Source organism: Taudactylus pleione, unplaced genomic scaffold, assembly GCF_031769625.1.
Source record: "Taudactylus pleione unplaced genomic scaffold, aTauple2 ptg000454l, whole genome shotgun sequence".
NCBI lineage: Eukaryota > Metazoa > Chordata > Amphibia > Anura > Myobatrachidae > Taudactylus > Taudactylus pleione.
Genome location: NW_028284856.1, coordinates 12,467,625 through 12,495,441, shown reverse-complemented (window position 1 = coordinate 12,495,441; position 27,817 = coordinate 12,467,625). Strand labels below are relative to the sequence as shown.

The window sequence follows — 27,817 nt, the reverse complement described above, 5'->3', positions numbered from 1 at the left end:
GTAGTAAGGTATAATATACAGACTCACAGGGTAGTAGTGTAAAAAGGCAGGATGTGCACAGGCTGACCTCCCTACACACTCCCCTCCCCCTCTCCATTCTCTGTCTCTCAGTCTCCCTCCCTCCTAAGAGCAGGCAGCTCAGGCAACAACAGCAGACTAGAGAGAGAGAGCCGTAACAAGTGCAGCAGGGCGGAGAGAGAGACAACGTGCACCACCAGAGCAGTCTCCCTCCTCACCCGCTGCTTGGGGTGCAGACAGCAGCCCTAGATACGGTGTGCAGGCTGCTGTCTCCGGTCACTGCTATACGTTATCGCTGAGCTGCTAGCACTATGCTGACCATGGATGAGCTGAGGGAGATGGATTGCAGCGTTTTAAAGAGGCTGCTGAAGAGGGAAGGTGTGCCCGCCAGGACCGGCGGCGGTCACCCCAGCAACGTGGGTGTCGGGGGCAGCTGCCTGCTTCTGGACTGCAGACCGTTCCTGGCGCACAGCGCAGGCTTTATTCTGGGCTCTGTCAATGTGCGCTGCAACACCATCGTCAGGCGCAGAGCCAAGGGCTCGGTGAGCCTGGAGCAGATCCTGCCGGCGGGGAGTGCTGGCGAACTGGAGGTGCTGAGCCGGCTGCGCTCGGGACTGTACTCGGCGGTCATTGTGTACGACGAGCGGAGCCCCAGAGCCGAGTCGCTGCGGGAGGACAGCACCGTGTCGCTGGTGGTGCAGGCTCTGCGGAAGGACACTGACAGCACTGACATCTGCCTACTGAAAGGTATGTGCCCGCTGCGGGTGTACGGGTGGCTGCACGGCGCCGTGTGATGGTTAGTGTACGTCACTGCGGTGTCAAGCTGGCAATGGCCAATACTACTTACATGTCTGTTTATGAACGGTTCTCATTCATAAACGTGGCGGCTTCTTTCTTTGTCCCAGACCTGCCTATGTATTATTGCCTGCGATGTTCTCTTATAAATAGTGCAGGCAGAAGAATATATATGCAGGCTACTCTAAGGTGTTCGTGCTCTGTACAGTAATCTAGACTTGGCTTTGCTATGTTATGCTTCTATTTACCATCACTGTTTTATATGTCTTCTCTAAAGCTGTCACAGGGAAATGATTTTCTAAACTGACAGGCCCTTATTTATAATGCTGCTTTTAGCCCTGTAGATGGACACAATACACAGGCTCCTTTTCTCACTACAGGCTATTTATTCAGGGTATACTTCATACATTATATAGGATTTATATTGGTTGAGCTATGTAACTAAGGGGGGTATTTATCAAAGCTGGTCGAGAGATAAAATTGTAAACAAAATAAATACCAACCAATCAGCTCCTAACTATAATTTTTTTAAACAAATGTAAATTGGAAGCTGTTTGGTTAGTACGTTATCTCTCACAATTTTATCTCTCTCCCAGCTTTAATAAATACCCCCCTAAAAGATGATGATAATCTATTTGAGATATCTATCTATGTGTGTGTGCTAGGCCGTACTAAGCAAATTCCTTCCTACAATTATTACGCTATTTGATAGTGGAGTTTAAATTTACGGTTTTTTAAGAGTTTTTGTATTATTAATATTGAAAAAACAAACATTGTAGCTACTGCTTTAATATTAAGAAAACAGTTGCCCAAAATGTCCTCTAAGGCATATGTTAGAATAAAAGGATCTAAATATGGCTCCAAATATCTCCCCTTTCCAGTGTATTAGTGTGACTGTAACCTATAACAGTATTTCTGTGTGCCTTTGTTCTAAATGTGTATTTTAAAATAAACTGTAATGTGACCTTTCATTGTCTGCTGTTACTAACAGTACAAACCTGTACTTTGGTTTATTTAGGTTGTTTTTATATACACTTTGTTTTTAACAGTACAGAACAATGACAACACCAACATTGTGTAGAAATCAGTATATTAAGCTAACAGACTAACTATATATTGACCTAATGAGCACATTTTTATATATATATATATATATAATTATTTTTTTTTAAACTATTAAGATGAGTACATTTTCTATATATATATATATTGTTTGTGAAGAGATCATAAATGCTGTTGCATTCTGTAGGATTTTATTAATAAAATGGATTTGGTACATTAATGAATTGAAAATATACAGTGGAGGACGTGACCTCTTATTTGCTTAAATGGACATATATATTCCGCCATGTTAGATCTATAGTCGAAAGCATTAATTTGGGAAAGAATATATATTTACAAGATGGGAAAGTCAGATCATTAGTTTCACATTAAAAATGATACTGTTTCTCAAACTTAAAAATGGCGCTGTAGGAATACAGTGGTTTGGGGCACATTTGTCTATGTAATATGTATTGTGTACATCACAATCATTATTGTGAACTCCTGGACAGAAGTAACTGGGGTTTTGGTTATAAAGGGTAATTGGTCATATTTAAAACCGGACAATTGTCTTGTCAGACCGGGTGTAATAAAGTGCAGCATTGACAGCAAGACACCTGTTTTTTTATTTTAAATAGGTGATCCTTATTCTAGCTGGCCACGCTGAGAAAGTGCCTTATTTTCTTGCCTTGATTTTTTTTCTCTCCTGTTTCATTGCTGTAATTAGCAGCATATACTCAAACATGGCAGAATTCAGTGTTGTAAACTATGGTAATTTCTTGGTAAATCTTCCATAATTGTAGATCGGTTGCTTGTAGGATCTAAACAAAAACAACAAATCATTGTAGTGATACATCATGATGCATAAAATAGTACCAGCATAACACAATGTAAGGAGGATTTCAGTGTTCAGATGTGTCCTCCATCGTTGTTGCTGCAGTCATGTTAATCAAGCCTTCTAGTCGCACCTATGTCCGTGCGAGTTTACTCAAACCGAGCGTCTTTTTCGCTGCAAATGCATATTTTTTGCTGACTTTCTTGATTACTAGTGGTGCATACACACGGTCAGATGAACGATTTGACCAACGATTTGAACAATTTTTGCCTGTATTAATATGAATGAAATCTGGCTGCAAACACATCAGATGTCAGATATCGTTATCTGACAAACGGGAACGCGCATCGTTGCAGTCACAGATGTCAGATTTTCTTTCAGATATGAACGATTTTTAAAATTGTTATCGTTCAGTTCTGACAGAAAATCTGACCATGTGTATGCACCATTAGATATATACGGCATGTGTATGTTCTGTGTGCGCCTGCAACTGTATCTGTATACAAAGCGCTAAGTTACAGTGTCAGCGGCTGTTTTGCACACCATGTTCCGCTGTGATGATTTTACAGACTCAGCCGTACGCAGAACATACACATGCCGCATTTTATTCAGCAAATTCTGGTTGTGCGTCTTATTTGCACTGCATTGCAAAGAAGACGCATTTTTGTCGAAAAAAAAATTAGTCGCACGACAGCTGACTGCTCTCATGCGCCCTGTGTAACACGACTTATAACTCCCTGAGGATAGACTAGGAAGGACATTTCTGTATAAGCTAAACATCACAAGTGGTCCTTGACCGCTTTATAAACAGACACCTACTGTATGTTCAGTAACAATGGACAGATTACATTTAAGCAGTACAGAAGTGATAGCGTTTACATTTGATGTAATGCTGTCCTTATCCCAGTCATTTCATTCATGATTCTATGACGGTACCAGTCATTCTCATTCATGATTTTGGTCCATGTACACTTGTACAGAAACCATTGAGAACATAACTGACCTCTCACCCACTCCCACACAGACTACATTACATAAAAAAAAAAAACCTAGATTTCTGTATCCACTCCACCCACCCAGACTTTTTAGGGCTTGAATATGTAGCATACATTCTTGTAATTTCTCTATCTTTTGTTGCCTTTGAATAAGCATTAACAGCACTTGACTCCCCCACCTCTTCCTCCCCTCCCCTGTACCCTGCCATTATTCAATGAAAAGAAACCAGATTTGTTTCCCTCTTGACAATCAAGAAAACCCTTTATGTCAACCAAGACTCTTGTTATTGTAACATCAATTGTACATTATTAAGAATTTGTGCTTTTCTTTAATTATTTACGTACTGGAGTAACAGATTTCTATAACGCATGGTCAATATTTGATTGCCTAGCTTTTTGGGTACTTATTGGTGACCGAATACAGGGCCTGATTCAGCATGGATCGCAATTGCAACCGCGTACGCAGATCGTCCGATTGTTGCGTACTGCACAGTCACAACACCGCATGCGCGGCGATCGCACTGCGATTACGGATGCATTGTGGACTCCATCGCAGAGTGAGTGTCAGGCCGTGAGCGTTTGGGGTTGGTGACGGGGGAGTGGTTGCAGAAACGCAGGCGTGCCTGTCCGCTTGAACGACGTTGAATGGGCGTGCATAAGTTAGCCACTGCGATTGCCTACACAGCCTGAATACTCACTGTGTGCGATGAGACTTGCAAATTCTGAGACACGTCAGACCTGCTGTAATTGTGCATGAGGGGCTGATGTTCTCTGATGTTACCGATGTATACGCAGGACTGCGAGGTATTATGGATGTAAGAGGGCAGTAGTGGGCGTTTCTATGCTGGCTGAGTGGTGGCAAACATTAGCATATTTTCTCAGATTCACTGCGTGCGATTACGCAGCTGCTATCGCGGTTGCGAACCGTGCTGAATCAGGCCCAAGTGCAACAAACAAGGCAAAGAGATGCTGTTCAATATAAGTATTTCTTTAAAATCAAGTTCCATAAACTGAATTGGCACAATAATACCCCTTTCAGACATCTCGAGATTCCCGGGAATTTGGCCTGCCTCAGCCAAATTCCCGGGTAGCCCCGTCTGTCTGAAAGGTACCTACCCGGGAACACGTTCTCGGGTAGCCGCCCCTGCAATCGACCAGGGTTTTTACCCTGCTTCTGTCTGAATGGTGCTACTCGGGAATTTACTACTCCCGGGCAGCACCAAGCAGCTTTTACATGTAGCTGACAGCGCAGAGCATCCTATAGGACGCTCAGCACTGCTGCTTTGAGCTGACAGCGCAGAGCGTCCTATAGGATGCTCAGCGCTGCCGCTCACCACCCGCCCACATTCCCGCTGGACCACCACTACTGCCCCTATTTCCCGAACATAGCATCGGGTGACGGGGTGAGATGCTGGCTCGCTGGGGGTTCTGCCTGCCCCGGCCACTGTAGAGGTGAAAGGCGGGGAGAGCTGGGTGGGACGCTGCTGCTGCCGCAAATATGGGTGGGTGACGGCTCTTCGTGTACCTGGCCTGTCCGGCCCTGGCACCTCGGCCGCTGCTCTGCTCTTCTCTGTGCCCATGATCAGTGCCAGGCAGGAGCCTTGTGTCCAGGGGCAGCCCAGCCAGAGGCCTGGGGATGGGGGCGAGCTGCCAGGGCACCCTTGGGAGGTAGTTTGGGGACATGTTGGGAAGTGTTTCAAATGATGTGCACCCCCACATACACAGCATGCCAGTCACAGGGGGCACATAGTTGTGTGTGATCAGGGCCTGGCACCACTCACATCAGCCCCACCTCATCTTTGTGTCCAGCAGTTGCCATGTAATCTAAAAAACCTGCTCTTGTCTGAAAGGGGTCTACCTGGGAATTTCCCGGGTAGACGTTGTAGTGTGAAAGGGGGGTCTCTACCAAATACCCGGGAAGTTGCACAGGAGAAATTCCCGGGTCTGAGCAGGAAATTTCCCGGGTCGTATGTCTGAAAGGGGTATAAGTAACACCTCCATCTTTACTTAAAAAATCTGGACATTGTCAACATAAGAATGCTGTATATAGACTCACTCCTAGTGACATTTTAGGACATTACTATTTCTTCTGTATTTATAACTATGCAAGTAATGTCAGTAGGCTAGGTGTTTAGTAAGATAGCCTTGGTGTAGTGTGTCCGATTGTATTCAGCACCAATATACCTCATAATTACCTGCTACAGAAGCCACCTTTATTTAGTGGAAGCTCTTCGCTACCAATATCTAAGTGGGTCTCTTCCGTTTCCCTGGCATGCTATAGTATCAGGGCAATTACATGATATCTGGGCCAGTGAAAAGTGCAGAAAACATGTCTAAGCCTTGGTTCTGCTGCTTCTCAAAAGTGGCTTGTATTATTGGTAGCATTAGCTGCCATTGCAAAAGAAACATACTGGGCTTGTAAGTAAAACTTGTGCGTTATACAAATTTAAATACCACTCCTTGTGCATATTACAAATTATATAAGTAGTCCCTCCTTTTTTTTTTCTCTCCTATTGTGATGGAACTATACAGTGACTTTTAATATATTTGTAGTTTACATCTATAATGTAATGTATGTTTGTGTATTTCTGTATTATTTTATGTTATTAAATCTTATGTTACCCCTGTCTGCCACTCCCCATGATTATAAACTCTCACGTGCTGAACCCTCTTCCCTCATGTGCTTTTCCTGGGTCTTATGACTGCATATGCAGAAATGTTTATATAGCTTGTGCCCATTTTTTGCATAGATTATAGAAGGTGCTTCAGACACCATATAAGATAAAGGCTGGTGATATTTGGCAATCCATTTTTACTTTCTTTGTTCTACAGTGATAAGTAATGGTGGGGTTAGTAATAGTGATGTCGTTGAGTGTTGCGAGAATTTAACCACTTCCTTAGCAGTTTTCCTTTCTTCCAACATTCCATTCATTCTTTTAAATTAGCCAGGTATTCAAGCCAGTAATGTACAGTTATGTCACATCTATTAACCTAGGCAGAGGTCAGGAAGGGAGGAGCTGTCCCAGACAAAGACAACTGCAGTTGATATTGTGTCTAATTGAACCAACCAATTTAAAGAATGTCCACTTTTACATTACTTTTATGACATATGTTGGTTCCAAACATAATTTCCAATACAACGTGTTAATTATATCGTGCAGGTGTGTAGCCGGCCTAACAGACAATTTTATGCAGCCTGTGTGGTGTGCACATTGTGCAGAACTCAAATTCTAGCCAATTTAATTATAATAGACATCTTGGTGTATATGTCATAGGGGTAAGACAACATTGTTTACTGCTAATATTTGATTCATTCAATGAAGGAGTTTGTAGTTTGTTGCCACAACCATTGAACACGTTGCTGTGATGTTACTGCAGTAGTAATTCTGACATGAGAATGTCGTAATGTCAACATTGATCACGTCGCCATGCTTAGCATGAAATATCGATACTATTAGAATATCCACTAAATGTTTCTCGTAGGGTTTCCAGGGATGAGTATCCCTAACCCTCCCCTTAGTGCATAATACTAATCCTCCACTGCTGCAGCTTAACCCTAACCCTCACCTTAGTGCGTAACACTAAGTCTCCACTGCCACAGCCTAACCCTAACCCTCCACTGCCGCAGCCTAACCCTTACCCTCCCCTTAGCCTAACCCTCCCCTTAGTGCGTAACACTAAGCCTCCACTGCCACAGCCTAACCCTAACCCTCCCCTTAGCATAACCCTACCCTTAGTGCGTAACACTAAGCCTCCACTGCCACAGCCTAACCCTAACCCTCCCCTTAGCATAACCCTACCCTTAGTGCGTAACACTAAGCCTCCACTGCCACAGCCTAACCCTAACCCTCCCTTTGGCCTAACCCTACCCTTAGTGCGTAACACTAAGCCTCCACTGCCACAGCCTAACCCTAACCCTCCCCTTAGACTAAGCCTCCACTGCCACAGCCTAACCCTCCCCTTAGACTAAGCCTCCACTGCCACAGCCTAACCCTCCCCTTAGTGCGTAACACTAAGCCTCCACAGCCTAACCCTAACCCTCCCCTTAGACTAAGCCTCCACTGCCGCAACCTAACCCTTACCCTCCCCTTAGCCTAACCCTCCCCTTAGTGCCTAACACTAAGCCTCCCCTGCCGCAGCCTAACCCTTTGGTTCCTGCAGAATTACCATATTTAACATGGGAACATGTCGACATTCTGCAAATGCCGACATGTTCAATGTCAACATTGTAAATGTTGACATTATGGGGTATATTTACTAAAGTGTGGGTTTTTAGAAGTGTAGATGTTGCCCATAGCAACCAACCAGATTCTTGCTATGATCTTCTAGAAGGTGCTAGATAAATGTTAAGTAGAATCTGATTGGTTGCTATGGGCAACATCTCCACTTCTAAAAACCTGCACTTTGTTAAATATACCCCTATGACTTCCCTAATGAAACATAAACAGACTCATTTCTTGTGTACAAATATATTCATTTTGTTATATATATTATTTATTAAAGACTGAATTATCCAAAAGTATTTTCTGGGTCATCACTTAATGACTAAGGACATTTTCTAGAGGTTTTTTTTTTTTTTTGACATATTGGGGGCGATTTAATTGTTTTACTACTCCCTATCTCCCGTCTAAAGTGACAAGAGATCGGGGTGCGATATTCAATTCATTTTTGATTGCCCATGCACATTACACATTTTGCACCCAAATGTACAAGGTTTAGCTGCGTAACACTGGTAAACCCATCTAAAGTTCTGCTTTGGGTGACCAAACTCCTGACTTATCGCATATTTATGCTCGCCTGCCCGGGGGAGCTGCGAGCTGAAAAGTGTGCTTCTGCAGCGGTATGCGCCATCACAGAGCAACAATTGAATTGCTCTGTCGGGCGACCGGTACCAACAGCCATGTACAGAAACAATTGAATCGCCCCCTTAGTGCCTGAGTCTTAAATATCTATTTATTTTTCCTGAAGAACCATCTCTCTTTTACCTAAGAGGGACTTGCATAATAAACACTACTTGTACCTAGAAATAGTTATTTTGTTCTTTCAGTTCCCACACAGGATTAATCTGGCTATTACTAGAAGAATCACTTTTTGATTTTTGAAAATTGTGCAATTTGATTATAACATGTCTGATACATGTGCTACATTTTCTTTGATTTAGCAGAAAACTCTCTTTAGATGGTTTGCTCCTAATACTTTCAGAGACTGGCCTTCATATATATTTATTTTCAGTGTCGCTGTGTAAACAGATTAGCACTCTGAAGCAGACACAATATCCTGGTTGTTATAACTTGCATTTCTTGTTTGGTCATTTCACCAGTCAACTGTCCTTGGTGTGATCATATGTTTGGCAGTTGCTGAAAACGCTGTTTGCTAACCTTTTGGGACTAGTAGTTACAAATGTTTTTATCCTTATTAAAGCAAAAGACAAATGTCGTTTGTTAAGACTGTATGTTGACTATTTTGCAGTATTGTATATCGCAAACTATAAGGAAGGAATAATCAACCGAGATGGCTACTTACATTTCACATAGCTCTTTGCATGATATGCATACTGTACATTTTTATGTTGTTGTTTTAAACATAAACATTTTGAGTCTTTCACTGGATTTCACAATAAATGTCTACATATTTGGTAATGTTAATATACTGGTAGATATTCTGAACTAGCCATACTGTAGATAGTATGCATATGGGACATTTTGGTAAATTGATAATTCATAAACGGAAACCTTTTCTCAGAAGTGACTCCATAGTGGAGGCACCAGAAAAGTTTTGGGCAGCACGGTGGCACCTATCACAATTCAATTGTAAATGGCCATTCCCGGGTAATATCACACGTTCTTTCTACAATGTGTGACCAGGGAGAAGTGGATGAAAAAGTGGGGAAATCACCCTGAACCCCCCAAAAATGCCAAATAACATAGAGGAACAGTATTAGAATGCTGTAAGTGCCTTAAGCAAAGTGTTGGATGTTCTTAAAAGGTGTCAAATGGTTATTTTTTTAGTAATGGAGGAAAAATGGCAGACAGCCATGGGCGTAACTACCATAGGCACTAGGGGTGCAGCTGTTATGGGGCCCAGAGCTGAGGGGGCCCATCTTCCTCGTCAAAGTTACATGTGTTATATACATGTTTCACCAGTGGCTGTTACATAGACTTTTGCTATGTTCCCTTCAAATATCTACTTACGCCCATGTAGGCAACCATTGTTTTTCAGCAAATTAAAGTCTGTACAGAATTTTGGGGTACAGAAAAATGTATTTAATGTCCTTTTTCAATATTTTAAGACAAGTTTACAAAATGTTGGAAAAACCTTTTTAACTCACACCTGAAAGTTCAAAAGCTCTTTTTATTCCGTCGCGCTTTAAAATTTGAATCAACAAACATTATACTGGGTTGTAAAAGACATGCATGCATGCATACAATACATACATAAGGGTAAGAGGGCCCTGCTCGCAAGCTTACAATCTATACCATAAATGCAACACCCCCCACATACTGGTCCCACGCCAGAGTTTGGCATTGAATTGCAAGATTGTGCAGAGATGACTTTTACACACACACAATCACATCGCCAACCTAAATTTCCTGTACATCCTTAAGATTGAATACCCCACTATGAGGGGTATTCAATATGGGAGCGAAAAGTCCATGCTGGGCTTTTCGCTCCACATTGGAGCTTTTCCTGGGATAAAGTATCGGGCGCGCACCCGCTTTATCCCCGTATTCAATTAAAAAGCTACGAAAACGGGAGCCGGCGAAATAGGATAGGTGAAAAAAAATGGGATTTACCTGGAATAAATTGTAGGACCCCCCCTAAAGCTGTCAAAACGTGGGGGATCACTGAGTACCCCCGTTTTAGCCTGCAAATGAAAGTCGGGGATTTAAATAGCCGCTGCAGGTGTTTTTCTCTTTCATCCACTAGGGGACATTGGAGGTGCTTACGCTGGGGTATAGAGGCGTGGATAACTGGAGCTGGCACTTTAAAATAATCTAGAAGTGTGAAGCTCCTCCCCCTCTATGCCCCATCAGCCCTCAGTTTAGAAAATGTGCCTCATGGAGCTGGTCACATTATGCTGTGCTCCAGCAAATACATTTATTTTATTTATTTTTTTATTTAAAAGCATCTTTTACACTCCTATAGGTACCCTTCGCCACCTATCTAAAAGGTGGGGTCCGGGTACCTGGCGCCCTGGTGTTTTAGCAAACACCAGGAAGGAGTGCACAGGGCTCATTACAAGAGCTTCTGACAGCTCCTTACCACCACAGCAGGTCTTCACACAAGAAGAGAAGACTGCTGACCTGCCAGAGAGAGACTACAGGGGACACGCAGTGTGTAACAAGCTGCGCATCCCCTGGCTCCTGCCCCGCTGCCCAGCGCTAACACAGCTTGCTGCGCTGTGTTAGTGTGTGCATAGCACAGTTAAACAGCGCTACATCTGTGCGCTGTGTAAGGGAAGCCCGCTGTCGGCACTGCCCTGCGCTAAGGGAAGCTGTGTGTACACAGCGCGACACTCACGGCTCCCTGCTTCTTCCCTCTCCCCGCTGATACATGCGGGTAGCGCGGAGGGGAGGGGGGGATGGACCACATAGCAGCCATAATGGAGCCCTTAGGGCATGAAGAAGGGGGTGGAGCCTAAGCAACACGGTTGGATAATAAACATCAAGAAATCAAATCTCAATCCGTCCCAGAAGCTCCTGTTTCTGGGCATGATCTTAGATACGGCATCACAGAGGATCTTCCTTCCAGTAGACAAGGCCCGGGATATCCGGTTGTTAGTTCAGCTGGTCCTCAGACCAAAGAGGGTGTCCCTCCTTCTTGGTCTGCGTCTCCTGGGGAAGATGGTAGCGGCCTTCGAGGCACTACAGTTCGGGCGGTTCCACTCCAGGGTGTTTCAGCTGGACCTACTAACACAGGGGTCAGGGTCTCATCTGCTCCTACATTGCCAGATCCGTCTGAGCCCAGCTACCAGAGTGGCCCTTCTCTGGTGGACACAATCCAACAATCTTCTTGCAGGCCGGAGATTCGGAGTGTGGGACTGGATCATCATAACAACGGATGCCAGCCTTCGAGGATTGGGAGCTGTAGTCCTCGATTATCATTTACAGGGTCGATGGTCCCCTCTAGAACAAAAGTGGCCCATAAATGTGTTGGAACACAGAGCGATCTACAATGCTCTGATAGAAGCAACAGAGTTTCTAAGAACTCGTCCGGTAAGAGTTCAGTCCGACAACGCGACGGCCGTCGCGTACATCAACCGCCAAGGAGGGACTCTGAGTCGCAGGGCCATGTGAGAAGTAACTCAGGTTCTCAGGTGGGCCGAGAGCCAGTCAGTAATCCTGTCGGAGGTATTCATCCCGGGTGTGGACAACTGGGAAGCAGATTACCTAAGCCGCCAGGATATCCATCCCGGGGAATGGAAGCTTCATCCAGACGTGTTCAACGCGCTGATACGTCTCAGGTGAACCTCATGGCATCACGATTGAATCGTCAGCTCCCGGTATACGTGTCAAGAACTTGAGATCCGCAGGCAGTGGCAGTAGACGCTCTGACAGTTTCGTGGATCTAGGACTTCGTTGACCTTTTTCCTCCGATTCCACTTCTTCCTCGACTGCTAAATAAGGATAAAACACAAGTCAGCCTCTGTCATTCTCGTGGCCTTGGAGAAGTTGGTTCTCTGACCTTCGTTCCCTATTGGCAGACGATCCGTGGCCCCTTCCTCTGCGCCCGGATCTGCTGCAGCAGGGTCCTTTCATACACTCCAACCTAGCGCAACTGCATTTAACGGGGTGGCTCTTGAAACCGTTGTCCTAAGATAAAGAGGAATCACAGACTCTGTTATTCCCACCATGCTACATGCCAGGAAACCAGTTTCGGCTGCGCATTATCATCGCCTCTGGCGTTCTTATATCTCGTGGTGTTCCAGTCGGGATCTTCCCTCTAGGACTTTTCGGTGTCCCGGTTTCTGTGTTTTTCTTCAGACTGGTCTGGGTTCTGGCCTTCGTCTTGGAACTTTAAAGGTGCAGGTTTCTGCCCTTTCCATTTTCTTTCAACGGAAATTGGCCCTCATTCCTGAGGTGCAGACGTTTCTTCAGGGAGTCTTGCGTTTGCAGCCTCCTTCTTCTTTTTTTTTTTTTTTTTTTTTTTGTTTGTACCTCCGATAGCTCCCTGGGTCTTGAACTTTGTGCTTCTGTTTCTTCAGTCGTCCATGTTTGAACCTTTGGAAGAGGTTGATATTCAGTACTAGTCTTGGAAGACAGTCCTCCTCCTGGCTCTAGCATCGGCTCGTAGAGTTTCTGAATTGAGTGCTCTGTCCTATAAGCCACCTTACCTTCTGTTTCATGATGATAGGGTGGAACTCCGGATGGTAACCGCCTTCCTTCCCAAGGTAGTGTCGGCTTTTCATATTAATCAGCCTATTGTGGTACCATCTTGGGTGGAGGACTCTGGTGGTTCTTCTACCTTTGATGTGGTTGAAGCTCTCCGCATCTATGTTGACAGGACTGCTTCCCTCCGTAAGTCTGAGTCGTTTTTGTCCTCTATGATGCGGTTCGGAGGGGTTGGCCAGCGTCTAAGCAGACTTTGGCACGTTGGAACCGGCTGACATTCATCAGGCTTAGGTTAATGCCGACCACCGGCCTCCTTCGTCCATTTCGGCTCATCCCACACGTTCTGTGGGTGCGTCATGGGCAGCCGGTAGGGGAGCCTCCACGTCACAATTGTGTCGTGCGGCCACTTGGTCTTCAGTTCACACGTTTGTCAAGTTTTACAAATTTGATACGTTCGCTGTTTCGGCATAGCGTTTTGGCCGCCTAGTTCTGCAGGTGCCGCAGAGTGCTCCCGCCCGTGGGGAAAACTTTGGGACGTCCCCAGCGTAAGCACCTTCAGTGTCCCCTAGTGGATGAAAGAGAAAATGGGATTTTGGTACCTACCGGTAAATCCTTTTCTCTGATTCCACAGGGGACACTGGACGCCCTCCTCAGCGCTCTTCGCCTGTCTGTTCGGTTTGTTCCGTATGTTGTATGTTTTGATTATTGTGTGTTCTTCTCTCCCTTTTACTCCGCTTGTTCTCCATCTCCTCTCTGTCTTCATTTTCTAAACTGAGGGCTGATGGGGCATAGAGGGGGAGGAGCTTCACACTTCTAGATTATTTTAAAGTGCCAGCTCCAGTTATCCATGCCTCTATACCCCAGCGTAAGCACCTCCCAGTGTCCCCTGTGGAATCAGAGAAAAGGATTTACCGGTAGGTACCAAAATCCCATTTTTTCCCGACATTGAAGAAGTGATGCAGAAGAGCAGTTAGGTTATTTTTTTCATTTTTTTTTAAGTGGTCCCATCAAATTTGGGGTACATGAAAATGGGTACTAGCATATTTTTAAGTCCCTAAAGTGTTGTTTTAAAAATTCAGCAAAAATGTACCTGCCGCTAATAATCTATTCTAGAAAACACCTGCCACATATTTGCAGAATAGCCCTGAACCTATTTCCCTATTTTTAAACACTTTTTTTTAATTCATTTTTTTTTTTCACCCCAAATTTTTAAATTAGTTTTTTTGGAGTGTCCCTATTTTTTATTTTTTATTATTTTTTTTTTTACTTTTTTTGACAGTTTTATTTTTTAAATGTCAATCCCAGGCGTGCAGGCTATTTTTTTTAAGCCTGCACCCCTAAACCCCAATTCTGCACTTTTTTTTTTTTTGTCACCTATTCAGTAGTGAAAAGTTATCCCTGGTTTTTTTTGTTTTTTTTCAAAGGTTTTTCGAACCTGCGAAAGTCTTTGAAATTGAATACGGGGATAATTGAAATCGGCGAAAATGATGTCATCGTAATAATAATATTGCCGATTCCGAAATTTTTGCTGCAAATTGAATACCCCTGATTGTGCCTATCATCTACACTATGTTATACCACAGAGATTGTTGTCCTGAATATTTTTGGGTAACATCGCAATATTTTTTATATTATTAATTTTAATCATAGCCATTCAGCAATAAACTACGCAGGGACAGTGGTTGTGTTAGCACGCTGACCCTGCAAAGTTCCTGAAGGCATTGTTTTCGGAAGTATAAAAAAAAAACCTTCCTTTTTTTCTTGTTCTGCACATGCTCAGTCATATACTTACTTTATATGGTGATTAGTCTCCTTCCCTGCAGTGTGGCGAACAGCAAGTGCATGTCCAGCACCAGCCTCCCTATTGATCAAAATGTGCACATAGGCTTTTTATTAGTTTGTATACATTTATAGTTATGTGGTTTATATAAAAAAAATATATATATATAATTTATATCTTCCAATAAAGCCACACTCTCATTTCACATAGTTCATCACAGCGACTGGGGTAGCATCCCAATAGAGGATCCTGAATGGGCCCACAATGTAGAGCGAAACAAAAGGGGCACTCACCAGGGTTTTGCAAAAATGAAAGAGTGTATAGTCCTTTAATTTATACATACATATCATAGGTCGACGTTTCGGTCCTAACTCGGACCATTATCAAGAGAAACAGCCGCACATCATAGTGTCACATAGGACAGCCACCACCTAGATAGCACAGTTACACTTACCCTGCAAGCCCAGTTCTCCATATAACAAGCCATCAATTACCGTTGGCGCCGAATTCCTCTACTGCCGCATCCACAGTGACACGAACAAGTCACTTCGTGTGCACCCAGGATGTCAGGGCTTGCCGCATCACCCAGACTCTGCGCGTGACATATTCACCGTCGTCCACACAGCCTCGGCACTCAAAAGGAGCTTCCGCGTTCTAGGCTGGAGCGCACTGACACAACTTCCGGCTATGATCCCCGCGTAACCAGGAAAACATAATATACTATTTTCATACCTACATGTTCATATGGACTATTGTCAGGAGTTATCAACACACTAAATGAGTACATGCACTGAAAGTACTAATACCGTATCTGTATATAGGAGAACTAGGGCTTGTCACAATGTGAAATATACATAGGAAAAATACGCATTATTTAATGAAATAATTAATTGCTGAATAGAGCCAGAATAGTAGAAGAACCAAATTATTGTTTTCCATTTGCAATACCAAGATGTAATCTGCCATTCATGAAGAGATTACCATAAACATGACATATTTAAGAAAGAACAATAAAATTGTATAAATAGCTGTAGATGTATCTGTGAGATGAAAATCCTGCCTCTATAGGGGATTGCCTCATTAAAGGGAAATTAGGCTTCCTCTGTGATAGACCATATTCCCATATATGTTTACTGAATGTTTTTTCTGAAAAGGCAAAATAAACTATTTCTTGGATTTATTTCTCTTGTAAAATCCTTGGTAATTACTGTATGGCGCTATAGCCTTGATAGCTGCAAGGCTTAATAATGCAGATAAATATAATGTTTACACTTTTTGCCTCCATTACACTTTGTTCAGATGCCTACTTACATTGTATCCATTACATGTATGTGGAATGCTTGTCCGCTGATTACAAAGCTGCTGCACAAGCAGTAATAACTAGAGGTCTCCTCTTGTTATCAGAATTCATAAGCATTTTCCAATTTATTATATATCTCTTTTCCCCTGCGACATGTAAACGAACCCAAGGTTGAGGTACTCCTTTTCATGCCAAATCTAATAACATTGCATATTGCTAAATTATGAGATTGACTGAACACCTGAGATGACATAACCTTTTCCTATCCAAGCATACATCTTCTTCACATATTCCTGTTCCCAAGTGTGTGTGTCTGATAGCTGCTACCTCTGCTTCTTGTTGCCAGAGAAACCGATCTATGGAATGGTATATTCATTGATATTAATGGCAAAGCTGTGCATGAAAATATGAATCATTTCAGTGATGGAGATTAGATGGTTGTCATGCTCCCTGCTGCAGGCCCACTGATGCTAATTCATGAACGTGGGAAGTCTGCCTATTTGCAACCTTGGTCCATTCAGAAAATTGTGTGCCACCCTTGGGAAATTAAAGAAGGGCAGCTGCTTTGCTTCCTTCCTGAGCTTATGTTTCCCATTGTAGATGAGGTGTTAATCTTGCCTCCCACTCAGATTTTCCTCATGGTTCATTCACAAATGTGTATGCAGTTCTCCATGGCTAGTTTGTGTGCAGCTACAGCTAATTAGTATATGCGCAGAGTGGTCAATCCTTTGTGGTTCTATAAAATAATATTCTTATTATCATCCATGACATGCTTTCTTACTGTAATTTTGTAATATTTCTGTATGGCTGCTGATACATAGTTCATTCATTCGTATAATAGTTTTTCTTTTTCTACATAATTCATACAAAGGTGCAGTAACTAAATAGCAGTGATACCGAATATCAAGGCTCTAAAATGTATTAAAAAATAGTTACCGGAGAGGTGTCATCTATCCGGCGATCTCTGTCCTGTTTGTATCACATAAGCCTACTGGGCGGCCGCAGTTTGGACTGGTAAGTAACCATAGCATAACGCCATCCTCAGAGGTGCCAGCTATGTTTTAGTGCACAAGCAATGACAAGCTCAGCTTTTTGATGCCTAGTAAGTGCCCTTCATGCTTCGCTGGCATAGCTGACTATGATAATAGCGTTATTAAGAGAAGCAGAAGGCACCGTTGGAGAAATCTTGCCTTTTAATACATTTTGGAGAAGTAATAAAAAAGGGGTTATCAAAACACAGGAAAAAATGTTGTCACCGCCTAATTCATTTTTCTCTATATTCGAATTCCTTCCTCACACCTATTAACAAAAGTTAACCTATAGATATTATACTTATCAGGAATTGTTTTTTATTTTATTTCACTTTTGTGACATGTAAGAACATTCTCCAAGCTTTGCTTTACTAAAGAGATTTGGGTTATTGTGTGCATGCAGCTCTCTCACTGGGAGCAGAATTATGTGTAAGGGCTTTAAATAGGATGTTATCTAGTGTTATCAACATTACCACTTTCTACTCCTACGCTCTTAGTGGCCATCAGTAATACATTTTAACTTTTCTAAAAAAGGAGAAGCATTATTTCTGCCTGAAACCCAGCCCTCCTACATTATAAACCTTTCTTTTTCTATGTTGTCTATATGCACATATAGTGCGTCATTATGTTTGGCTGCAATTTTGGAATCTTAAATAGCTGGAAATTTATAAACAAAGAAGGCTGTCACTGTTGTCCTGCTTTGCAAACTTCTGGAATGTCTGATCACCATGGGGTTTAGGGAAAGTCTTCTTTGAATGCAGCATTCTGCCTGAGAATTAAATTGTTTTCTAGTCTAAAAAACTAAAGGGGGTGATTCAGCTTGGGACGGAATTGCAAAGATGCATGCAAGCAGCTGTGCCAATCCGTCCTTGTAAATATGCAAATGCAGCAGGTGGTGTATGACCCCCCCTGCTGCATTTGCGATCCTAGACTGCGACCGAATCTTGGGCTGGGCCGGGCCCCCTGCCATTTGAGCAAACCTCAGCTTACTCAGGCTGGCCGGCTTGCGAGGCTAGGAAACTGCATCTATAGACGCAGCCCATGGCCTTGCCACTCCTGGAAGACTCCCTGTATCTGGGAACGTTGTCCGCCCCCGCACTGCCCTTTATATGCCTCTGCCTGTCAATCAGGCAGAGGTATAGAAGGGGCTGCGTGCGATCATACAGGACCTGTTTTGCACATTCGCTGAACGGATCCTGCGCTCGCGCAGATTCCTGATGATTGGGAATATGCCTTCATCACTGCACACAATTAGCCCCCAAGTTCAGATAGTAGTAATTAAGGTGCTATGCTCCAATATTAAAGTTATGACTATGTCCCTTGTCTTTTAGCTTACGGGTCATTCTATGTCAAGTGGACCAGGGGTCCCCACCTGACCATCTCCAATTTTGATAGTTGCACACTTTAAGGGCCAATTTTGCATATTGTGAACTACATTTTTCCCACGGTTAGTTTGACATATATTCCAACCTTCATATTGTCAAAATTGGAGATGGTCAGCAGGGGACGAACTTCAAAATTGGTTCTCTTGACATGGAATGACCCTACACTCTTGTATGCTTCGTCTTTTTTTCATCTGTTCCATTAATTGCTCTTGTCCATTGCTCACTACGTACACTTGTAACAGTCCTATATGAGCATACTATCTACAAATGTAATATTACAGGGCTATTGCTGCAAAATAAATATACCTAGGAATAATCAATATTTTAATGTCCAATTTATATCAAGGTGATGTCCTTTTAAAAATGTGTTGTTGTGGTTTACCATACTTGATAAAGAGAACTGAGTTGCAGAGTGCGTAGTATCGCCATTTAATATTTAATGAATATTATATGGTGTTATGCAATCTTTGAGTAAAAATGATCACTGATGAGCTTAAAATACAATGAGAGATCAAACTCCTTTTACATTTTGTAGGTTTCGCAAAGCGACGGCTAGTTCAATGGATAATGTTGACATGCCATGAAAGTAAATGAAAGTACAATTTTATGTAAGTTTGAGTGTGAAGATTTTAAAGGTGACAAGCTAAACAATTAAGAAGTAATATTGGGAAATGGCATGTTGAATTCCAGATTCGTTTTTAGCAATGCAGTGGTTTATTTTGGTTAATTCCATCAGTGCTATTTTTCAGAAACCATGCTGAATAGATTTTTGAATTGTCTTAATTTTGTAAAATAAATAAATCTCATGTTTTTGCAATTTGTTATCCTAGGTGAAAAACACAATTCCAGTTATTTGACGTAATAAATAGTGTTACCAAATGTGTCGGTGTTTGCTTAGAGAATTCTTAACGGCAAGGAAGATTTGGGATACAGTGTCTGGTCACCACAATTAAAAAGAGTTTTCTGAACTTTTTGGTGCCGGCTTTTTGACAAATGTATCATCGTAAAGATTACGATAAGGGTTTCACATTTTCTATTTCATAAGCAAGTTAATTGTAAACCATTATCATTGTATGATTTATTAAAGAATATAGGTTGCGTGCCTTGACAATATATGGAAGGATCACATTGTAGTATTATTAATGTCAATTTGTTTCAATAATGCATGTATATTTAAAATAAGTTATATATTTCTACATTTTACACTAGAAATGCTTTCTTTTTACTGTGTAGGCATTATAATCGCTAAAATGTTTCAAATAAAATACATAAGCCTTTTAAAATGTGTAGGTGATTCTATATTAATATGGTTTATCTTTTTTACTTTGTAGGAGGCTATGAAAGATTTCATTCCGAGTACCCAGAATTCTGTGCAAAAACAAAATCCATAAACAGTATTTCTCTGCCTGCTAGTACAGAGCCTGCTGAGATGGGCTGCAGCTCATGTACAACTCCGTTGCATGATCAGGTAACAAAATCAGCAATAATATTCCATCTACATCTGTTACAGATGTGTCCTAATACAGCTCACTTCCTTGCACGTTGAACAACCCTTCTAGTCGCGCCATGCCGTGGCGTGACTCAGTAGCGTCGAACATCTTTTCATTTCGTCTTTTTGCCTTCAAATACGTCTTATTCGCACAGTGCTGTGAATAGGTTACAGCCGCTGACACCTTAACGTAGCATTTTGCAGGCAGATACACCCGCAGTCACTCAGAGTATAAGCATGCTGCATATCATTTTAATCAGCAGAAGCTGCTTGTGTGTCCTATTCACCCCGCTTTGCAATAAGACGCATTTGAAGGTAAAAAGTTGCACAAAAAGATGTTCCGCTCTACCGAGACTCTCAGCACTTCCGCGTTATGTTTAACGCAACTTTTAGAGTTCGGAGGTAAGATGTATGTGGACACATCTGTATATATTATACTCACACTTGCAAGGAGAAAAAAGGCTTTATGTTTTATCTTCAACATTCTAGGTGATGAGCATAGCATGTACGATCTAGGTTTCCCAAAGAAAACTGTTGTGTTTGTGTGATCTCTACATTGGATATAGCATAGTTATTTATGCCTAGAGGCAGGAGCTTACAAAATGAGAGTTGGGCATCTCCATAACCTTCCCAAAATTGTAGCTCAGAATAAGAATATTGCTTTATTTTCTTGTTGTTGCGCTTTCTCACACTGACATCTGTGTAATATAACCTGTTATTTGTTGATAGAACAAACACACATGATTAGGAGTATAATGAGAATTTTTTCATATAATAAGGAAAAACATGAGCTGCATGTTTTATACAGTATATAATTAAGACATTTCAGTGATATAGATCACTTACACTAGAGTATTCTCATCTAGATTTCTCCTCTACAATTGTTTTGTGCTTCCTTTTTGGAACAGGGTGGTCCAGTGGAGATCCTTCCCTTCCTTTACCTCGGCAGTGCTTATCATGCTGCTCGAAGAGACATGTTGGATGCCTTGGGTATCACCGCCTTACTGAACGTATCTTCTGACTGCCCAAACCACTTTGAAGGTCATTTTCAGTATAAATGTATACCAGTGGAAGACAACCATAAAGCAGATATCAGCTCCTGGTTCATGGAAGCAATAGAATATGTCGGTAAGTATGCGCACTGCTGTTCTTCTCTTTAGTGGTGAAAATGCACCAGCATAATCTATCACTTATTAAAACAATAATTAGCTGCTTAAGTCATAGTGGTTTATTCACGTAAGGATCTGTGTAGTTTTTTCTTTGAATTGGGAAGAACAAAAATCCTCGCAGTAAATTCGCTGCAACCATCTTTCGTAACCTACTAAATTTCTGCTAAGTTGGCCTCTCCACCATATATAAGTGTGTGTGTTATGCTGTATTTTTAAGAAGGGAAACTCTAGTTCATACAGCCTTTTCCTGAGCAGCAGCAAGATTTTCTCTCTACCCGTACACTGTTACATTGTAGAAACAGCCTATTACTAAGGTGCCTTCCCCCATTATAATTACTGTATGTCTTTTCCTTTTTATTGCGTATAAATTAATATGCTTAATTAGTGGGCAAGTGTCCTCAGGAGATCACCATGTAGAGGCTATGTGAACCTACTGTCACTGATAAGATGTAATGTATTACACATGGTAGCTTATTATGGTGTCAGCTAGCATTACAGTTTGTTTGATTTCAGCACATTACAGTGTAATAAGTGAGTGACGGATCAGAGTTTAATTCTATGGAAGGGTGAAAGTAGGTAGCCGGTGGGTTCAGTATTTGCACACCACTTCATTGCTGGCTTGGTAAAAGAAAATTTACCATTTATGGGACTCAATGTCATTAACAGTTTGGGACAAATATGTCATTTCTATCAACGTCATAGAGTAATTTCTATGCGCTTTTTTTCTCTTTATAGATTCAGTCAAAGATAATAATGGACGTGTGCTTGTACATTGCCAAGCTGGGATTTCTCGTTCAGCAACCATCTGTCTGGCATATTTGATGATGAAGAAAAGGGTGAAGTTGGAAGAGGCCTTTGAGTTTGTTAAGCAACGTAGAAGCATAATTTCACCCAACTTTAGCTTTATGGGACAACTGTTGCAGTTTGAATCTCAGGTCTTGACCACTACCTGTGCCACGGAGGCTGCCAGCCCTTCTGCTACCCTTTTGGAGCGTAGCAAGAATTCCTCTTCACCCACATCTCCTTTCGTATTCAGCTTCCCTGTATCAGTAGCAGCACCAAGCAGCCTTCCTTATCTTCACAGTCCCATCACAACATCACCCAGTTGCTAAATGTGAAAAGAATAGAATGAACCTACTGACTTTAATCGGCCTTGGCCACTTTAGGTCCAAAAGACCTTTTATATTAACTGAACTTTCATTGAGGATAATGTAAATCCTGAAATAAGAGTGTGGGTGAACCCTACAAGCAATAATAATTGAGCAGTTTTCCATCTCCAAAGCCATTTGGTGTTTGATTTTATTTGAATGTTTTATTTTGATTTCCCTTCTATATATATATTATTTTTTATAAATATTTATATAGTAAAATTGATTATTTCATGTTCAACTTGTATTTATTACTATTTTTATTATTAATATTATTATTATTATTTTCATGACAAAGTGGCTTCAGGGCAGCTTTTTGCTTTAAAGCAAATAAAGTTTGGGAAAATATTTTTTAAATTTTCCCAAAGAGAGAGATTTTTTATTTTATTTTTTTCAATTTCAATCTGAAATTTCAATTATTTTGTATTTCTTTCAAAGTTCTGTCCTCCAAAGTATCAAAATGCAATAAGATAAAAAGCAACATTTCTGGAACAACAACATTTCTATATAATCTAACCAAGAGCACAACAATGGACTTTGGCATTAAGCATCATAGCTGGACTCAGGTCAGGAGCTATCAGCTGTTGCATTAGGATATTTATGTGCCACTATAGTATTTCATACATATGATAAAAAATGGATTCTTAATTGTATCAATGTTCTTGCTCTAAGCTAGCCAGTCAATGGATATTTGTTGGGTTTAAAATATGCCACTGGATGTGTTCTAATTAAATAAGCTTGCAGTATATTTATTTTATATATGTAATATTTAAACCAGCTGTAAAACCTCTGATTGCTAGATATGACGACTCCTACTCCACATTTGTGAGACCACATAGAGCGTCATTTCACTTGAACACTCCCAATTAAGGCATTGTTGTCCTTATCAGCCTTCTCAGTATTAGGAAGACCCAAGGCTTATATTTTATTTTTTCATGGGAAAAAAAACAAAGACGGTGATCTTTTAATTCAGTATTTTCAGGTGCCCGGTTTTGCAATCTGATCTCTAAATATCTGTTCAATTCAATTAGTCTTTTTATTTTAATTTTTTTCAAACTCAACCAGCCATATTTAAGTAGTGTAGTCACATTGTTCTTCTAACTTTCATATTGTGGAATTTTAATGCCTTGATAATCTGCCTTCACATATGCTGTTTTTTCGTTCCAAGGAATGCATGTTTGTAGTAGCTAATACTTGCGGAGGATTTTAGATTGAGATTTTATAACAATACATTTTCTTGCTTGCTCGGAAGTGGTAACTGAACCTTGACTCTATCCTCCATACACCTGAGCGTTAAATTATATTTAGGAGGCTCTTTTTTTTTTTTTCTTTAGTGGATACATTTCCTGTGGAGTAAGATCTTTAAAGCCGCTCTTAGCACATTGTGATGGTTATACAGATGTAACGTGTGCACAAAGTGATGCAAGGTTGAAGCTGCGTTGATGATGGTATAAATTTGTATAAAGTGCATTGTTATTTCACTAGAAAGTGCTATTGACATAGCCTAACATTGTGCTTTTCAGCCTTGACCTCACAATATAAATGTTTTAGAATTTTAAAATGGAGATAGCTAGTGTGTGTGTGTGTGTGTGTGTTTTTTTTTTTTTTTTCTTTAACTAATTCTGGTGAAGTTTACAAAATCATTACATTGCTGGAATGTATTTAGTCATTAAATATGTTGACTGCTAACATAATATTGACAACAGTTAGTCAATCTTAATGATTTTTGCTTCACTCTGTAATACCCCTTTCAGACTTAAGCCTAAAACCCAGGTTTTTGAGCATGAACGCACATCAACTCGGGCTTGGCGTAAGTCTTAGGTGCAACCCTGGTTGACAGTCCCGGGTCCGCGCTCTTGCTAGCAGGGTTTTTCCCAGGACTTACAACTGGGGGCGACCTGGCTCGAGTGAAAGGTGCGACCCGGGTCACTCTTAAAACAAACTAACTGGCCCCATGGGGACAGTGGCGCTTGGAGATGAGATCTCCAAGCGCCCACTGATTGCCCAAAGACCCGGTTCAGGTGTGAAGGGTGACGACCCGGGAATACCCAGGATCGTTTCCCTTAGTATGAAAGGGGTAGCCCGGCTTCAACCTGTGCTTGGTGTCCCCGGGTCTGAGCCAGGTTGAAGCCAGGATTTTAAGTCTAAAAGTGTTATCAGTTGTCCAGTTTGTATTTCATTTTTTTTTCTTTAATATGTAAATTAGCAAGGGGTGCATAATTGCAGTGTGTGTTTGTATAAATGGTTCATAGTTTATTTAGGGAGAGATGTATCACACCTTTTAAGAGATCTAAAGTGGAGAAGTAGCAACCAATCGGCGTCTAGTTCATGTCATAGCATGTGATAGATAAATGAAAGCTGGAAGTTGATTGCTTGCTATGGGAAACTTCTCCACTTTATCTCTCTTGAAAGTTTGATACATCTCTCCTTCAGTGAGCGTAGGTCTAACTGGCTGATTCCAAAAGTCCCTATCAAAATGTGGTTGCTTGAGCTTACCTAGGAAGAACCCTTGAGGTATCTTAAAGTTGTGAATGAAACCCAAATGTTGCTTATTGGTTTCCTTTCTCTGATATTACTCACAGAAAATCTGTCTTCCTTTTTCTCTTTGAATTTTAGTTTCTTTTTGACACTGTGTATTATATTTAGTAAGCCGTTAGTTCCACCACAGCATTTTTCCTGGGGAATTCTAGATGAATCTAATAATGTATACAATAAGCCAATACCTAATCACTCACTTTTTTTTTCTCCACTTATTTCACATACATATGTCATTACTCTATAACTGGTAGATGACCTCTTGCCTTACTCCATCCATTACTGTGAGATCATAAGTATTATTTGATAAGAACAGTTCTTTTTTTGCTGAGGGTATTAAAGCGCCTGCGCTTACTGCATTAAAGTTTAGTCGCTTAACTGTAGTATGTTTTTTTTTTTTTTAATTGGTTTTGAAAACCTAAGATATTCCATGAGCTTTATTTACGAAGCAGAGGCTTTTGTAGGCCGCTGCTTCCCAGTGGGTTACAGGTGAAAACAGAACGGCACCCGCAGTCAGCATAAAGCACGCAATCTATGTAATGCACGTCAGGCTTTACACTCACTGTCGGTGCCTTTTAAATTTTCACCTATAACCCATCGGGCAGCAGCAGTTTTTCATAAATAAAGCCCCAAATGCCCACAATTTCTACAGATATTTCACTGCTTTTGCCATTGCAATCCAATGGGAAGCATGAGAATAGTATAGTGTCAACTATAAGGAAATTATTTTGTTTTTCACTGCAAGTAATAAAAGTGAGATTTATGCACTCTATCATATTGAAAATGTTTGTTGGCACTTCACTGGACTTTAAAAAAAAGGTGCATCTGGTATGGTTGGTCTTGACTACTGGAAGTGTGAAATTAAGAAATCATTGCAATAGTGTATTTCTATACTTTAATGTAAATATCCTGTCCTTTTTAAGTGGTTTATTTTATTCTGTATCAGGGCAGCTGTATGTTGTGTATATATGTTTTTTCTGATATTTATAACCTTTTTAATTTATTGCTTGAAAGATTGTTTTGAAGAAAATAAAACAATGATAAAAAAAGATTTGAGAATCCAGTGACTTTCTAGCCACAATACTTGTGAAAGTTTTATGATATTATGTTAGATGGCTAAACAAGTATTTTGCTGCAAATCACATCATATGTAAGCACATTTATCTTTTATTTCTGCTATAAGAATTTGTCATTTTACTTAATTTAGTATAATGACATGTGTGTACAGTCTTTAACAGGTTTATTATGTGGTTGTGAGTGTTTTGGTTTTTTTTTTACTTCTTTTTACTAGTATATATAATTGATATACTTCCCCCCAAAAAATAAACCCTTTTTCAGCATTGTTTAATTAAATTTTTCTTAGCGTTCTCTAAATATAGTCCAAAACAAAAACTAAAACACAGTTGTTAGAAGTTTGCATATTTATATATAGCATTGTATATTTAACAAATTTGGCACAATATTTTAGGCTTTTCAGTCATTAAGTTCTGGAAAAGCATCCATTGATAGCACGCGATTGGGTCGGCAAAGTTTCAGAAGTCTTCCACTTGCCTGTTTTCTTTTTGAAAGTTTCTCAGAATGGGTGACCAAGTCTGAATTTAAATTTGTAGCTTGCTTTGCTCCTCACAAGCATACAGTGCTGAGGTCTGTGCCCCCCATTCTCTTTCATTACTATCTGTAAAATATAAATGCAGTTATTTGTACAAGTATATAAAAACATTTTTTTTATACCAGTCTATACACTGGAAGAGAGCTGGGTGGGTGACATTGCACACACCCACAAGACCATACAGCCAAACATGGGAACGGCCCTTCTATGGAGTGTAGGCCTGCTCTTCTGGGAAGTAAGGGGGATGTTATTGCCATATAATGGAAGGTTCTATAAATTTTGGTGTTTAATGGCCTTTTAACATAATAAAAACATTATAAGAACTGAATAGACACTTGATAACCAAACAGTAACATTTGGTCTTAATATACTGTATGAGTAGAGAGCAGATGACAACCAAGCTCATTCCTAACAGGAGCGCTACGCCTTTATATAACACTGATTTTGAATAAAAGTTACTACTGACATTGAGACATTATCAATAGTAAGACCATTATGATAAGGATATTGGCGTATCCTTGTCAAAACTGTATGATGGGGGAGGTTATAGGACATATGACCATTGGAATGTTAATGGCTGACCAAGTAGGTGAATACCTAAATAACAAGAATGCAAATGGATTAAATATAAATATATATAATGTGATTTTATAGGAATGTATACATACAACCTATATATACATGCTTGCTTATTCATTTACATACTACCCTACTCCAGTGGAGCTTGGAGTCAGATTCCTTACTGATTACACACATACATTCATTCATGTATTGTCACATTTTTATCAGAAGTCAATCAGCTTTTATTGACTTTTTTAAATTGGTACAATTACAACATGATCTTACACTGTTACATCATAAAAGCTGCAAATCCAATTATTGTATCCATATTCATAGTTTCTAGTGAGCTCTGTCATGTATTGCCTGAATTATGCAATATGTGTTCTAGAAAATAGAACAATAGACCTTTGAGCCATTGATCGAATTAAGGAAAATGACTGTGGCAGTGAGGGTTATTTTCTGTGTAAGCCAGGATGATCTGTTTGTGTCCAACCCCCTCCCATTTCACTCAGGACGTGCACATACTGCTTAACCGGAGCCAGCAGATGTGAAATTATGTAACAAATAAAAAGAATAGGGTTATTTCATAACTAATCACACTGATGACAAAAACGGTGCTTGAGAATTGCAAACAAGCTTTTGTATTATGTCATTCATTGGGCCAGGAGATTGTTGACACAATTGTATGACTGCAATGATTTTGCTTTCAGAAAAGGTACCTTTCTGCGGGAGGTGTGGCTGGTAATGGTACAGCTTGTGGTAGGTGTAGAAGGCAGCAGGATTTGGTGGATGGC

At 40.8% G+C, this 27,817-nt stretch overlaps 1 protein-coding gene across 1 annotated transcript; it reads left to right on the top strand.

Annotated features, from left to right (window-relative positions):
* The first annotated feature begins 58 nt into the window (after nucleotides 1-58).
* Nucleotides 59-25,827, top strand: DUSP4 (dual specificity phosphatase 4). Its single transcript, XM_088448393.1, has 4 exons — nucleotides 59-765; nucleotides 19,844-19,980; nucleotides 20,910-21,129; nucleotides 21,906-25,827. Exons 1-4 carry the CDS (start codon nucleotides 330-332, stop codon nucleotides 22,280-22,282), a joined length of 1,170 nt encoding a protein of 389 aa, XP_088304519.1. The 5' UTR covers nucleotides 59-329; the 3' UTR covers nucleotides 22,283-25,827.
* The last annotated feature ends 1,990 nt before the right edge of the window (nucleotides 25,828-27,817 follow it).